The sequence below is a fragment of the Asterias rubens genome, chromosome 9 (genome assembly GCF_902459465.1).
Source record: "Asterias rubens chromosome 9, eAstRub1.3, whole genome shotgun sequence".
Classification (NCBI taxonomy): domain Eukaryota; kingdom Metazoa; phylum Echinodermata; class Asteroidea; order Forcipulatida; family Asteriidae; genus Asterias; species Asterias rubens.
The window spans coordinates 10967415-10983845 of NC_047070.1; the positions used below are offsets into that span (position 1 = coordinate 10967415).

The following is a 16431-nucleotide window of genomic DNA, read 5'->3' on the forward strand; positions in this document are numbered from 1 at the left end:
ATTTTTATTTTCACCTTTTCTCCTTTCTATGTGGATGCATGTATTACCGGTGCTCTACGTGCTTACATTTCAAATAATGATATGATGCGACAGCTTTGTGTAGTTGATAATTAGGAATCATTGCACCATCCTTTACTTTACAGTTTACCCATATTGTTGAAATTAAACAGGGGACGTCGTTTTAGTTCAGGATACGGCTACCTGGATGCATTTGAATTAAAGGCAAGATTTTGACACGGTTTGGTCGAGGAGTTTACTTTTTAAAATTAGAAACCTTCGGTGGAAATTACACAAAATGTGGTTTGAATACAGAAACCTCAAATCCATATTTGTACGTACATGATGCGCATGTCATGCTTGGGTATCGTACGTACATGTAGGGCGGCCCAGTCGATGGTCCCAGAAGTCCCCTGTGATACAATCCTCAACAGAGTGACTTATTTCCTTTCGGTTCCAGCACAGTCATACTGCTTGATTCCTGTGTTTAGAAAAGAGTGAACAGTCAAGAATATTTGCCACCTGCCCCTGTCTCAAATTTGAGGAGCAAAATATCAGAAAGTGTTGTTGAAAGCGAGAGCTGCTAGCTAACGATGAAGTTTTACAGGAAGGGTTCAACTTCATCGGAGTAGTGAAGCCGCGTTTTGAGTGGCCCGCCAGATTGGTCACAAGTCTGACTATATGCACTGCAGAAACAGTGTGTTTAAGGCACTGGGTACTATTGGGTATTGCTCAAAATAATTGTTAGCATACAAAGTAGGCCTGCTTGTTTAGTGATCAATGGAGAGATGTTGATAGTATAAAACATTGTGAGAAACGGCTCCCTCTGAAGTGACGTAGTTTTCAAGAAAGAGGTTATTTCTCACTAAAATATTTGAATTGGATTTTGAGACCTCAGAATTTGATTTTGAGGTATTGAATTCAAGCATGTGAAAGCACACAACTTCGTGTGACAATTTGTTTTTCCTTCTGCCATTACTACACGTATCTCACAACTTCAAAAAAAAATTTAGTTCAAGTTTTGACAAGTTTGTAATTTTGTGCGTGTTGAGATACACCAAGTGAGAAGACAGGTCTCTGACAATTACCGAAGGTGTCCAGTGTCTTTAAACTGTGACTGCGTGACTGCCAACAAATGAAATTCTACATCATGTGTTTAACTTCAACATTTGTGAAGCTGAGTTTTAAATAGTCCACAAAATTTGTCACTAGTCTGCTCTAAGACTTTTTCAATTTGCATAATTTCTAAGATTTTTCGTATTGAAAAAGAATGTGTTTTTTTTTCTGTCGGGTCTTGTTTTTTTCTGTCTCGAAGCCTTTTTGGGGGGTTGGTTCTTTCTACAACTACGCTACGAGTATGTTGTTTTAATGTTGCGCTCTCTCCAGGACCAGCCTGTTCGAGGGTGCATACATGTAGCAGTACAAAAAAATACCACAAGAAAATAACACAGAAAAAGTTAGAGAAAAAGAACACCAGTAGTACTGGTGTTGATTGCGAACATAAACAAGTACAGGGAAGTAATATTGAACTTGTTTTGCTGCAGTTGGTTGCAAAAGTGTTGACAGGTGGTTGATTGCGAGACCTTGTGGTACGTGTATAACCACTTCACAGCAAGGGCAAATAAAAGCATTGGTGCAAAGCACACAGGTTCCTTGTAAGTCCACGTAGTATTTTAAGTTCCTACATTATGTGAACTTCTTTTGTTCTTAGTTCCACACTTGATGCAGCATTAATTAAAACACACGCATGGAATCATCAAGGGGCTGTTTGCCTGATTTGGCTGTGTGAGTAATAGGGTTGTAGCTTCCTGATGATCTTGATTTGATGAAAAGTTTCATAATTTTTTTCTTTCATTTTCAGGTAAAGAAAGAAGCTACCACTACCACGAATCGACAACTCAACGTTGTGAACAACGATCGATTACAGCATCTAGTCAACTGAGATTGCATTACAACTCATCCAAGCAAGCTATTTTCGAATGTTTTAACATTGAGACAATCATAAAGTGCTCTAGTAGATAAATCTGCCATCAACCAACATTCAGGCTTCAAACTATTCCATCAAGTGTTGGTGAAGAATGGCAGCAACTCCGTTCCACGCTGCAGTTGTTACCCTCGCAACGTTATTTATCACACTGCAGTTATTTGTGAGCGCATCGGCGCAGCCAACATGCTTTGTTAAACCGGACGGGGAAATTGACTGGGGAAATCTGCCCAGCTTGGGAGCGTTTAAGACGGTGGTGAACTATGAGGAGGATGGAGAACGCAGAGGGCTGCTCAGCGATCTGGCCAGGGGGTTCGTCAATACTGTGACGCCAAACTTTGAGCCGCTATTGGGTAGGTAGTAGGCCTATAGAACTGGCCATAGAGCTACTTGAATAATAATAATAATAATAATAATAACATAAAATAATAAATAAGACTTGTATAGCGCATTTTACAAGATACGATGCGCTGGTAAAAAGAAAGCTACAAAAAAGTAAGTTTATGAATGAGGCGAAAACAAACATGTTTTTAATTTTCAGCTTTGAATAAAGGGTTTATTGTCGTTTCTTGGGCATCCAAAGTATAAAATATTTTGAAAACAATTTAAAAAAAAACCCACCATATATGGAAGGAAAAAAAACACGCGACCGTGGATTTCTTACTTTTGAGGTCGGTCGGAAAAGGGTAATAAAACGTTCTTTTTTTTATAATGCCTAACCATGAGAAGGATCCATTGGAAAACACATTTAGAAACGTGTCGGATAGTAACGTTTCTCAAATTCAAATTTAGGTGGATAAAAACTGATTCTTTAGGCCTACCATAACCACATTACTGCAAAGCAAATGATTCTAAAAAATACCTTACTATCGAAATCTGCTGTACGTGTACTTCTTACCAAGAACATGAAAGTTTTTATTGCCATTAATTTGGGTGTACATGATGTATTTATTTTATACCATAATAACATAATAACTTTCGATTTATATAGCGCCTAATAACTAACACTTAATTCTCTAAGCGCTTTACATTAGTGCCCTGGTCATAGGGCCAATAACATCCCTTTTTAATGTTTCTCAGCTCCCTTGGGAGAATACAACCTGGGCAACAGTTTATATCGCTCCAAAGGCTTTTTCATTCACAATATCAACCTCTACCCTCGCAGCTACCCATTTATTCCCCTGGGTGAAGAGAAGCAATTATAGTAAAGTATCTTGCTCAAGGACACAAGTGTCACGACCAGGATTCGAACCCACACTCCGGTGAAAACGCACCAGAACTTGAATTCGATGCTCTTAACCACTCGGCCATACATTGGTGTAGTGTAAAAACCCACAAGTAAAAATAAAAATGTAAAGATAACTGACAGCATATCTTACATCGATTCTAGAAGACTGAAATTTGTTTTTTATCTCATTTTGAACTCATTTGTTTCTCTGTTTTGTCGTTGCAGATTACATAGCCGAGTTGATCCAAAGATTAAATAATTACCCAGAAACTTTTGATGCTTGGGTGGAGGTCCAAAAGGTGAATACAATTTTATTGTGATTTGTTTAACTAAGGTATCAATGTGTGGTGAAGAGGTTTTCAACTAGTGGTTTAATCCCAACGAGGCCTGGTTCTTGATAATTTACTGAGACGAGGTCAAGGTAAATTATAAAGAACCAGGCCTCGGCGGGTTAAAACCACTAGTTGAAAACCGATTCAACACACTTTGATTCCCATTCATAAATACCTTTTCGGTCAAAAGATCATCACTTTTTTGTCAAAAAGTAAAATAAATGCAAAATTCTTAATTTTTAAATGATTTCTTTCAACACAACACCCCTCCAGCTGTGAAATGGTAAAGCCCTTCGTCGCCCTCAGGTAAACAACTCCTTATAAGGGAATGTTGTGCTCGTCGCACGTATCGCGTGATGTGGCACAACTGTTTCAGCCGTTGCTCACGACCAATAGGAATGAAGAAACTGTCTTATAAGAACAGGTGCAAGGTCGCGTGTCAAGCCCATGAATTAACACTTGTTACCGGTCATAAACAAAGGTTTATACACACCCACGTGCTGCGCTCTCCACCAATAGGAATAGCGAAACTGTCTGAGGTATTTATGAATAAGTTATTAACAAAAACAATGCAACTACATTTCTTATGGTTGATTTATGTGGCAGTCAGGTTGGCATAGTTGTGTCTTACCTCACCTTCTGACACCCCGGTCCGAATCCCTCTGGGGGCACTATTATGGGTTTGTGGACTGGGTTTTCAGTCCTTACTTGACTTTGTGCGGTTTTCCCTGGATTAATTCTCTGGTGTTTGCGTCCTAAAACTGAAGCTTCTTCATTGTCTTCTCCCCTCGTTCAGTTGCTGAATAGGCTTTGAAGCGAATTAAAGGCAGTGGACACTATTGGTTATTACTCAAAATAACTATCGGCATAAAACCTCGCTTGGTAACGAGTAATGGGGAGAGGTTGATAGTATAAAACATTGTGAGAAACGGCTCCCTCTGAAGTATCATAGTTTTTGAGAAAGAAGTAATTTTCCACGAATTTGATTTCTAGACCTCAAGTTTAGAATGTGAGGTCTCAAAATCAAGCATCTGAAAGCACACAACTTCGTTTGACAGAGGGTGTTTTTTTCTTGCATAGTTATTTCGCAACTACAACCACCAATCAAGCTCAGATTTTCACAGGTTTGTTATTTTATGCATATGTTGAGATACACCAAGTGAGAAGACTGGTCTTTGACAATTACAGTACCAATAGTGTCCAGTGTCTTTAACATAGATGTAGATCATTTGTGAGATTGAGTTCAAACAAGATTGGAGATTTACTCATAACTGACATGGTGTCAAAAAGGCCATGATGGAAAACTTCCCTTGTCTTATTTTTCCCTGAAATGCTACAGTTTTTGAGAAAATACAACAATTAACAACCATTCTGGACCCTTTCTCTAAAACCACATTCCTGTCAGGCTTGTGCCCTTAAAGCAGGACACTTTACCATTGCTTTGTCCTTCGGATGGGACATAAAGCTGTTGGTCCTGTGTGAAAAGAAAACTATCAACACATGTGGAGTTTGAGAATGTTAGGTGTTAATTATATTTCTAATATCAATACTTTCAAGGTTAAGTTGCAAACCACTTTGTTTAATCTCGCCTATATGTGTAACTGGTCTATTTGTCTTATTTTTCTTGCTGTGTGTGGTTCCCCCTCCTGTGCGCCTTGAGCACCTCATTTTGGTGGATTTTGGCACCCTATAAATATGCTTTTTTATTATTATTATTATTATTATTAGTTGTTGACGACGCCTTCATCCCTTTTCAGGTGTTACCCCTCACCATAGGCATCATTGTTTGTCTTTGTGTGGGTCTGATCTACCTCATCCTCGTTCCCATCATCGGAATCATCTTCGGATGTTGCCGCTGTTGCAACAACTGCGGCGGGAAGCGAGTACAGGAGGACTCCAGCTGTCCAGGGTGTCTCCGGGTTTACTACACCATCTTTCTCCTGTGCATCACAGGTGTCTTGTGGTAAGTGTCATATTTATTGATTGATTTTATTACACTTCACACTGGAAAAACACAAATCGGGATTAAAAGATACAATCCTAACCTATTCCTAACCCTAACACTAATTATAACATAATAGATGATTAATTCATCGGGGATAAAGAATATTCATTTTGGTTTTTACCCATACACCAATGTGTGTTAGCACTGTATACTCAGTACTTTCCCGAGTCCTGTGAAAAAATATCACAGGCATGTTACGCGGGTGGGATTCGAACCCACAACCCTTGCAATTCTAATTATAACCCGACTCTAACTCCGATTAATAATTGTTTGAGCAGATGACAGCCCTGGTTGGTACAGTTGTAGGTGTATGACCTTGTGTTAAAGGCAGTGGACACTATTGGTAATTGTCAAAGACTATCCTTCACAGTTGGTGTATCTCAACATATGCATAAAATAGCAAACCTGTGAAAATTTGAGCTCAATCGGTCATCAAAGTTGCGAGATAATAATGAAAGAAGAAAACACCCTTGTCACACGAAGTTGTGTTCGTTTAGATGGTTGATTTCGAGACCTCAAGTTCTAAACTTGAGGTCTCAAAATCAAATTCGTGGAAAATTACTTCTTTCTCCAAAACTATGGCACTTCAGAGGGTGCCGTTTCTCACAATGTTTTATACCACCAACCACTCCTCATTACTTGTCACCAAGAAAGGTTTTATGCTAATAATTATTTTGAGTAATTACCAATAGTGTCCACTGCCTTTAATATTGTATTCCTGCCACATACTGTAATGTTCAGTTATGGAACAGTCTTCCAGAGGTTGTTAAACAGGCTGAGACATCAGAAAAATTCAAAACCCGGTTAAAAACATAGATCTGTTTACTTTGTATTACAGAAATTGTTGATTTCCTTTTACAGCGCATAGGGACCTCACGGTGATATGCGCTATAAGAATGATTTTATCATATTATTATTTAAATTCAAATGGGAAAAGTCATTGTATTGTAAATGATGTTTGAAGCTTAGAAGTAACTATAATTAATGAGCTTGCGGACTCCATACAACCATGTGTAAAATCTCTTTTGGGAAGAGTATTGGCTCTGAAAAGAGTCAGTGTGGTATTATGTTGTACATGTGGTTTGTTTATTGCTTCGTACGCCTAGCATTTGTTATTTGTCTTCCTTTAAAGACACTGGACACTATTGGTAATTGCCAAAGACCAGTCTACTCACTTGGTGTACCTCAACATATACGTAAAATAACAAACCTGTTAAAATTTGAGCGCGATCGGTCATCGAAGTTGCGAGATAATAATGAAAGAAGAAAACACCCTTGTTACACAAAGTTGTGTGCTTTCTGATGCTTGATTTCGAGACCTCAAGTTCTAAATCTGAGGTCTCAAAATCAAATTCGTGGAAAACTACTTCTTTCTCGATAACTACGTCACTTCAGAGGGAGCTGTTTCTCACAATGTTTCATATTATCAACTTCTCCCCATTACTTGTAATCAAGAAAGGTTTTACCCTAATAATTATTTTGAGTAATTACCAATATAGTGTCCACTGCCTTTAATGGCACCTGCCTTTAATGGCACCTGCAAACACAGTACCATGTATGATTTGAATATAAAGCTCACAGGTGTCTGGTTTCACTGAACAAAAACAATTTCTCTAGTTTCAATGAGTCAGTATCATGGATCCTGACCTGTGTATTGTGTTTCATGTTTCCTTGAAAAAGTGGCAATGGTAAAGTTCAATTGAAGGGATCTGTGGTTTCATAACAACAACGTCAACTCATCCTGGTATCAAGCAAATTATTAAAATTGAAAAAGTACACTCACATTAATGGCATCCAACGGTATTGTATTATCAGGTCTAGTATAAAGTATGAAACTCAAGACAAAGTACAGGCTTTTCCGGTGCTCGAAATTGCGTGGTTTTCCTTTTACTCTGCGAATGACATGTAACACGGTCGGCCATTTATGGGAGTCAAAAATTTGACTCCCATATGTGTACATGTAAATGGCCGACCGTGTTAGTCGACGAGGCAAAAAGGAAACCGTGTATTTTCGAGGCATGTTTGTGTGGATCATTGTATACAACTTTTACAACATCTTTCTACATGCATTTATTAACAAAAAACGACCGATCCAAGGCAACGTGTTCCTTTAAGATAGCAGTGCCCTCCATCAATGAAAAGTGCCTTGCCCTCTGTACAAAATCTAATAATCAACATGATCAAGCCTGGTAACTAACTGTTGTGGCTACGAGACCATACACCTAACTGTATGGGAAACTTGTCATTTCGTTTTAACGTACAAGGGTAAATGAGCACTGATGGACTTTGCATCAATTTTTAATGCCCAACATCCACTCAAGGTTGTTCAAATCATGTTCAAATCAAACCGGAGGTGTCCGGGTTGTTTGTTTTTTATCTTGCAGAAATCAGAAAGTATTGTACGGACTGTACACATCCATATGCATGTACACCAGTATACCCGAACACCGAAACAACAGACATTTGCCTTAATGGATTGACCTTTGGCTTTAAAAAACTGGACACTATTGGTAACCACTCAAAATGATTGTTAGCATAAAACCTTTCTTGGTATCGAGTAATGGGGAGGTTGATAGTATGAAACATTGTGAGAAATGGCTCCCGCTGAAGTAACAGGTTCAGAGTCAGACTCACGCCTCGACTTGTCCTTCCCTTCGTGGGGACCTGAGCTCCGCAGAGCCCCATGGCACTCACTGGGAACTTCCCGTTTCCTATCCATTTATGTCACATGCCCACTCTGCGCAAGAACCCTGTTTACACATCCAGCTGACATTAAAAACCACATCATTGAAATCATCTTATTACCAGTTTAATTGGTGTGCGGTTGGGATTAACTTCCAGCCAATTGGCACTTTTCTCTCTCTCCTTCTCTTAAATAAAAACCCGGCCTGCTCTTTCTAAACATGTAATGAAACATTTCCTCAGGCTATGAATTAAAAGCAACCCCTGACAGTGGTGAGCACAATATGTACAGTGTAAGCGCATAAATGTTTCTGACAGTTGGTAAAGCGCTGGGATTAGGGTACTGTCTAGTGGTGATCCCTGTGATTTGAGTGATGGCATCTTGTACAGATAGTTGGGGCTGTGTCCCTCATGATCCCATCCCCTCCACCCCCCATGACAGCCCATCCCTCACTTGTACTACTGACATGCAATGTTCTATCTACACACGCTATTAAATACTCTCCGATCCTGAAGCTCATTTTGTAAATTGATTTAATAATCCCCTAAGTTCAGTGCACGAGTGTTTTTTCTGGAATCGGAAAGGGGTAGTCCATATTTTACTTGGCTCATCAATCCTAAAAAAGTGAAGTTAGATTTCAAAGATAACAGGTTTTGATGGCATTTTCCAAAATGATTTGAGGAGCACCTCATCACAATATCATACTTCATACTATTACTTAAAGTATGTAATTTTGAATGTGGATTATTGTATTGAGTGACAGCATTGAAATAAATGTTACTGAATTGAAACTCAATAATTTGCAAAAATCTGTGAAAGTTAAGTCTCAATTGGAAAGAAAAAAAAAACATCAGTTGACCAATCCTCCCACGTGCATTGTTTAAAACAAAAATTTCAAACACCATTTGAATTCCCCCCCCCCCCCCACCCCCCAAATAAACACAAGATGGACATTGAAAATTGTCTACTCTACACTATGAAAATTCTTTTTTAAAAACTTTGTTTTTGCACGACTCCATACAGACTCATCCTTGTCCACCTTGACTCGACCTCCCCTCTTTCAGATAAACAGAAAGTGAACAATTGTTTTTGGAAATTATGCTGTGAAGCATCCTCTAATTATCCAGATATTTTGTAGGACTCCTTCTTGTATAAAAATTTTTGGAGCATCTGGACAGTATACTGGCCAAATTAAGGGTGACATGTGACAAGTTGTACACCAATCAAATGACAAGAAATCATTGTGTTTAGTATACAATAGTAATAAGTGTGTACAATGGGTTCATTGTTATAGGCTAAAGGCCCCAAAATTACCTTGGTCATAAAATAAACATTGAAAAACAAACAGAAGATTTCATTGACGATTTCTTGCAAACAAAACAGCAGTCAGGTTTACTAGTCAGATCTGTGAGCAAACAAACAAAGACGGGGAAACTCCTGACAAATAAGGTCAGATTGTTTCTGTTTGCACACCAGACTCTAAAGGAACACATTGCCTTGGATTGGTTGAGTTGGTCTTTGAAAAGTGTTTGTAACCGTTTTTTATAAAATGCATATGGTTTAGAAAGATGTTTTAACTGTAGAATACAATGATCTACACAAATTTGCCTCGAAATTGCGTGGTTTTCCTTTTACTTTGCGACCTAATACAGTCCTATTTGTGGGAGTCAAAAATTGTACTCCCATAAATGGCCGACCGTGTTATTCAACGAGGTACAAGGAAAACCACGCAATTTCAAGTGATACTTGTGTGGATCATTATATTCTACTTCTAAAATCTTTCTAATCATGCATTTTATAACAAACGGTTACAAAAGCTATTCAAAGACCAACACGTCCGATCCAAGGCAACGTGCTCCTTTAAAATTGAAATACCATTGACAATCAAACCAGGGTTTCTGCGGATCCTTGGGAAGTATTAAACAAGTATTAGATTAAACTAAGTGAGTTATTGGTGGTCTTAAAAAAATGAATGAAGTGCACTGTGTAATTAATTTTGCTAATCAATTCGTAAAGAACCCATAAAAGTAACATAAAGTGTGAGTGGGGTATAGCTGTTTCTTCCCTGCTCTATTCACTTAGTTTTTTTCTTATATTTTGTTAATGGTAGCATTTAAAAAAGTGTCTTACAATGTATTGTACATGTAAAGGCACTGACCACCTTTGGTAATTGTCAAATACCAGTTTTCTCACTTGGTGTATATCCCAACATATGCACAAAATAACAAATCTGTGAAAGTTTAGACTCAATTGGTCATCGAGGTTGCAAGAGAATAAACACAAATGTGTGTGCTTTCAGATGCCTAATCAAAGGCTTCAGGCCTGAGCATCTTTTAATATTTGAGTGAGAAATTACCTCTTTCACAAAAACTATGTTACCTCAGAAGGGAGCAGTTTCTCACAATGTGTTATACTATCAACAGCTCTCCAATGCTCGTTACCAACTCAAGTCGGTTTTTATGCTAAAAATTATTTTGAGTAATTACCTACAAGTACAGATAAGTACAGTGCATTAAACTGTCGGGTGTGGTTCCCTTCAGTAATGAGACTAAAACTAAAATTAGATAAAGATTATCGCACAGGTGAAAGTTTCCTTTGATGACAGACGTTGATCTACATTCACAGCAAAAACATCCCATAGACTAATTCTACAAAAAGGCTTTGACTTTGGTTTTGGGAGCAGGAGAAATAATAAAATTTGGAAATGGATCGTCTCTAAAGTTTATCCTTGCCAAGGGGAAAAGGTTATAGTTACATGCTACATGAGAGTGCATGGTACATACTTTACCGGTACTGTAGAAAGGTGATGACAGTTCAAAAAATGGGTGGGTACAAGTATGGAGTTTCTGTGTTTGTACACGTATAATGAGACACAGGGAGTTTCAGGGAAACTCACGGAAGGCATAGACAGGATGGGTTCCCTAACCTCTCCTGGGGGGGGGGGGGGGATTCGTTTTGGGAACTGTGGATGTGGAGAATCTTGTCCGATTCCGATTCCAAATGTAGGTCATTGTACAGGTGTGTGCAGAGTATCTGCACACTCTAAAAGGAGTCAAATTTAAGACTTTTAAAGGAACGTTACAGAATTGGTAACAAGACATCAAATTCGAGAAGATCACAGATTTACATCAAACTTACATGGTCTAATGTTGGTGATAGTAGAAAGCATCCCTTGAAATATTCCTCTATGAAATGTCATATTTGATGAGAAATAAATAGTATAATTTCGCGTTTGGGGTTTATCGCTCAGTGAGCTTTTTATTGCTTTTTTTTTGCACCGATGTCATGCAAAATGTCGAATCGGTTTTTCACTATTTTCTTGTGTCCCGGACGGCCGGTCGATCCCAAACTTCTACAGGTTTGTCAGTTTGTGTATGGTGGATCACATTAAGTGCTTACACTGCCAGCAAATGTTTTGTTAGCAAAACCAATTCTGTAATGTTCCTTTAAAGGCACTGGACACTATTGTAATTGTTCAAAATAATCAATAGCATATCAAACTATGGTAACATGAAATATGGTAACATGAAATGGAGTGCTGTTGAGAGTGTTCAACATTGTGAGAAACTGCTCCCTTCTGGGGTAACATAGTTTTTGAGAAATGAAGTAGTTTATTGTAATAAAATGCATCTGAAAGCACACAAAATTATGCCACGATTGTGTTTTTCCTTTCATTATTCTCTTGCAACTTTGATGACCAATTGAGCCCAAGTTTTCACAGGTTTGATTTTTCATGCATACGTTTGGATACACCACATGAGAATACTGGTCAATGACAATTACCAAAGGTGTCCAGTGCCTTTTAAAGCTACCGATAGTATGAAGCATTTTGAGAAACACTTGACTTCAAAGTAATGTGTTTTTGTAAAAAGACAACAGTTTTTACAGTGTGCAACCCATAAGAAATATTAAAGTTATGATGCGTGTAAATTTACAAAAATTCAAAAAGATTTTTTGTTAACCATCTCTCAAACCCTCCAGCATATCCAGAAAAAAAAAGAGAAACCCTGTTCTGCTTGACATCTCATTCTAGTGGTTGGGTTCCTCTCTGATATCAATTCACCGAATCAACGATCAATAGAATTTCCGTTAATTGCCGTTGGCGTCCCTGCCCTTTAAATGGGCGTTGGTCGTAAAGCATTATTGTAAAGCATCTTTTATCAAAATGGTCTTTTTAGATAATTATAATGCACCAATGAATAATTTATGTGATTCCCAATGCCATCGTCCCCCCACCCACTTTTTAAAGCGCTCCATCTGGAATGAGGAAAGTGGTTTAAATTAAATAAAGGAACGTTGGCCTTCAGTGCCAGTGAAAGCAAATTAATATACATGTAATGGATAAAAAGGAGGTGAAATGCTTTAAATGTGGTAAGACAGATCAACTGTATGATAAATTCTATATTGTTATTATTGTTGTTGTTATTGGTTTATTAAGAATAACAACATGTTAGCCAAAAAGCTAAATTGTGGACACAAGCAGATAATTACATAAGTACGTACATTATTTTAAATATTCATAAAACTACACAAGGGATGAAAAAGAAAAAAAAATTGAAACACTTGAAAACTTCAAACTGTGCCAGCTAGTGAGTTGTTAGAAAACAGAAAAAGAATATAAAGCGCTATTACGCCAATATTTGTGATTTTAAAGCAGACTTGTATTTTTTTTTAATAACAGCTGTGTTTTTTTTTTCCCTGATTGATTGCCAGTAAACTGTGCAGCATTTCTCAGACCTGGAAGTTCATCTTTGAGAGGAAACGGCCATTTTCATTTTGGCATTTCCATTGGAAAATTGTAATGTCAATTGGAAACTTTTGAAGGGGCACCAAGGCCACGGCCAGGGTCAATGGCCTCCATGTAATTTAAGCTTGATTTCTTACATACACTGTACATTGAATTCATTGATGTAGTACATGCAATCGCACTGATGAATCTGTCCGGTCAATTTTGTGTTACATCATACATGTTGATGTAATGTACGTGTACATGTAGGTGGACAACATTTTATTCATTTCTAATTTTTGTCACTGCTGACTATTGCTCCCATAGATACACCTTATTTCTTGTAGTTGTTTTATTATTTAGCAGCTTACAATGGGGAGCATATTTTGAGTTTGCCAGGTGGAGATTTCAGTTTCTGAACGGAGGAGGGAGGATAAGGGCAATGTTGTATTGCATGGGAAATTCAGGATTAGTGGTTGAAGTGCTGATCCCAGATGGTGGGGATAACAAGTGGGTTTTTTTTTTTCACGCTTTCTTTTTTGTTTATTTCTTTTTCTTTTTAAAGCCTCATAAAATATTAGGGTTGTGTAGTAAAATCAGGGTCGGTCAAGTAACCGGAAACAGAAGATTGTGCATTGGGCAATACATTGCTTCCCATGAGTATAAATGTCTTTTAAACTTTGACATGTTTAAGGGTGTCAGATTGGGTTAAAATCTGAACTTTCTTCTGAGACATTTCACAGCTTGAAACGGTCTAGGGACCTCAACCATAGACGTAAAGCGGGTCGTAGCCAACAGGGCCCAATTGGCTCTGCTTACTGTAAGCAAAGAACCAGGGAACTCTGTGCTTACACGTACGTCAAGCGTGCAGGGGCGTTCGGGAAACGCCGACCAGCCGACCGGGGGGGCCCACGGAAAGGCTGGATGTACCCAAGGGTCCAAACGAGGAAGGGAAGAAGCACTAGATACAGCCAAGTAGAGGCGAGTTACAGAGGAAAAAGAGCCGGTGGCGACCCGATCTTTTTCTGTCCTTCGGCCTAGACTTGGGTTGTTTGTTAATGGATTGGTGAGGGGCACTAATTACTACTTGTAGGCATTCTACACTAGCTTGCGCAGTAATTAGGCGCTGGTGATGGTAAGTGCAGAATTCGGCGCCAAGCAGAGCCATCAAATTGGGCCCAGCTGTTGCTACGTATTCTGAAAAATCGGAGTTGGTATGAATTTCAGTTTGGACAAGGATCAGGATATCGCTAGATTTAGGTGACATTTCTGGCTATCCCACATGGACTTTGTCAAGGAGCGAGGTGCGTAAGGGTCCCAGGAACTGAGCTCGGCTCTCTCTTAAGGAGTAAAATAGTTTAGATTCTTATCAACGTGGCAATTTCTTTACCCCCTAAAAAACCACTCATCCGTTTTACCCTAGTGCAATTAGCGTGTACACACGTTAACCTGCACTACACGTTTGGTGCAATTGACGAACATCCTTCAGGATTATTGCACACATGTGCATCTGATCACTCCGAAATTTGGGGCTGAAATCTCAGGGGGGATCCTAATCACCAACAAAATGTCAAGATGTCTAGGCCTGCGGTTTCCTGCGACTTCTAGACAATCTTCCACAAAGAAGAACGAAGAAGGGGGGAAAAAATCCACCTGATTCTGAAGCCAGCAACTAGGATCTAAGTCGACGCATGCCTGGGCTGTGCGAGTGGTTTATCCCTCCTATTTGAATGTGACACACTTATTTTGTTTTGCTTGGCTGTTTGTAAGTTTTGATTGGACTTGACAGGTGTTATTGCTTTTTTTTAAGATATTGCTCTGGAGGTGAGCTACATGAAGCTCGGGATTGTGGTGCCAATTCTGGACCACTCACTCCTGGGATTTCACTCGTAATTTGTATACAGTGTACAGACTGTATTGCCGCAAAGGGTGAAGAGCACTGTTCGCTTATACGCACCAGTGATAGACAATGTGACCTGTGACATCACATGTTTACAAAAGAGCCGCAGAGCCTGGACTTCCTGCAGGTATGATTTGTACACAGCTCAATGGCAGAAAACATCAAATCTTATATTTTATGAAGATTGCACTGTCTAAATTCTTATCAACTTATGGGGCACATCTCAAAACATGTACAGCTTTTACTTTCATAACTCTTGGATTTATGTGGAAATTATGACACAAAATGTAAACTTTCCCATAGGACCAGTGTGGTATCTTGCCTGCCAGAATACCCAAAGAATGCACAGTCACACTTATTGTAAACTACATTGTACATGTAAGTTCACATGGTCTACATACGTAGATGGTAACGCATAGGCATGGGAGACTAGTGCAATTTACTACTGGACTAGTCACACCTTAAACAGTTGCGACCTGGACACTAGTCACAACTAATTTTTAATTGCCAAGATGCATTGTGGCATTGTTTGCCGCAGGCACAATAGGCCTATAGTAAAATTCACATTGAACTGAGTGAAAGATTGTGTCACTGACGTCTGATTGTGTTTTGTAAATAAAGTATGTTGTGAATAGTCGTGAGCGACACAATTGGTATTAGTCGAGGCCACACGATGTCACAAAAATAATTTCGGTGTGAGGAGAAAAAAATTATTTAAGCATGTACTACATATTTACCAGTACAGCTGTCGATTTCACAAAACTCTTCCTAACTTGGGATTAATCGTATGACATAAGACGAGTCCCAACCCTGCACTGTAGCATGCAGACCTTAAGATTAATCCAAGTTAGTCCTAACTCTTTGTGAAATGCGACGGTTGGTATTTTAAATACCAATAGTTGTACAATAATTTTCGTCTCCTGAGACAAAAATTTTTTCTGTGACATTGTTTTACTCATTTCTAAAAAAACTACAGCACCTCAGCCTGTCAGGTAATAATTTAACGGCCAAGCTTTCTCCATCATTGTCTTCCAACTGTTTGAGTTTGTAATTTTATCTGTGACCATTGTGTTTTGTGTCCTACAAAAAGTACCCAAACCCTTTAAAGCTTGCAGCCAGCATTGGTAATTGCCAAAGACCAATATCCGCACTTTGTTTGACCCAACATTTACTTGTTTACATGAATTAACAAACCGTTGACAGACATAGTGGGGGTTGCTCCAAATTTATTATAACTATGGATTTCTTTGATGCGCGTAGGCAACATTGGTTTGTCAACGACCAGAACATGGATCAATCCAACAGTAAATGTAAACCCAACATACACATGAAATAAGAAACCTGTGACAGTTAGGGCTCAATCAGTAACCAGAGTCACAAATTTGTTAAAAAAACATTTCACTGTTTTCAAACAAAGGATTTCAGACCCGAGATCTAAATTGTTTTATTCATTTCGGCTTTACCCATACACCGATGTGTGTAACTTATCACTGTAAGTACTTTCACGACTTCTGTAAAAAAATCTCTGTGTTCTACATGTAGTTGGTATTGACACTGCTCTAGAATAGCAAAGGTT

The 16431-nt window shown here is 38.6% G+C and overlaps 1 protein-coding gene across 1 annotated transcript in view; it reads left to right on the plus strand.

Annotated features, from left to right (window-relative positions):
• The window catches only part of LOC117294744 (prominin-1-A-like), an 81102-nt gene that overhangs the window by 11277 nt on the left and 53394 nt on the right, over positions 1-16431 (plus strand). The window contains exons 2-4 of the mRNA XM_033777259.1: positions 1859-2334; positions 3435-3508; positions 5299-5504. Coding sequence (XP_033633150.1) covers positions 2076-2334; positions 3435-3508; positions 5299-5504 — 539 coding nt within the window. The 5' untranslated portion in view covers positions 1859-2075. The remainder of the gene's footprint in view (positions 1-1858; positions 2335-3434; positions 3509-5298; positions 5505-16431) is intronic.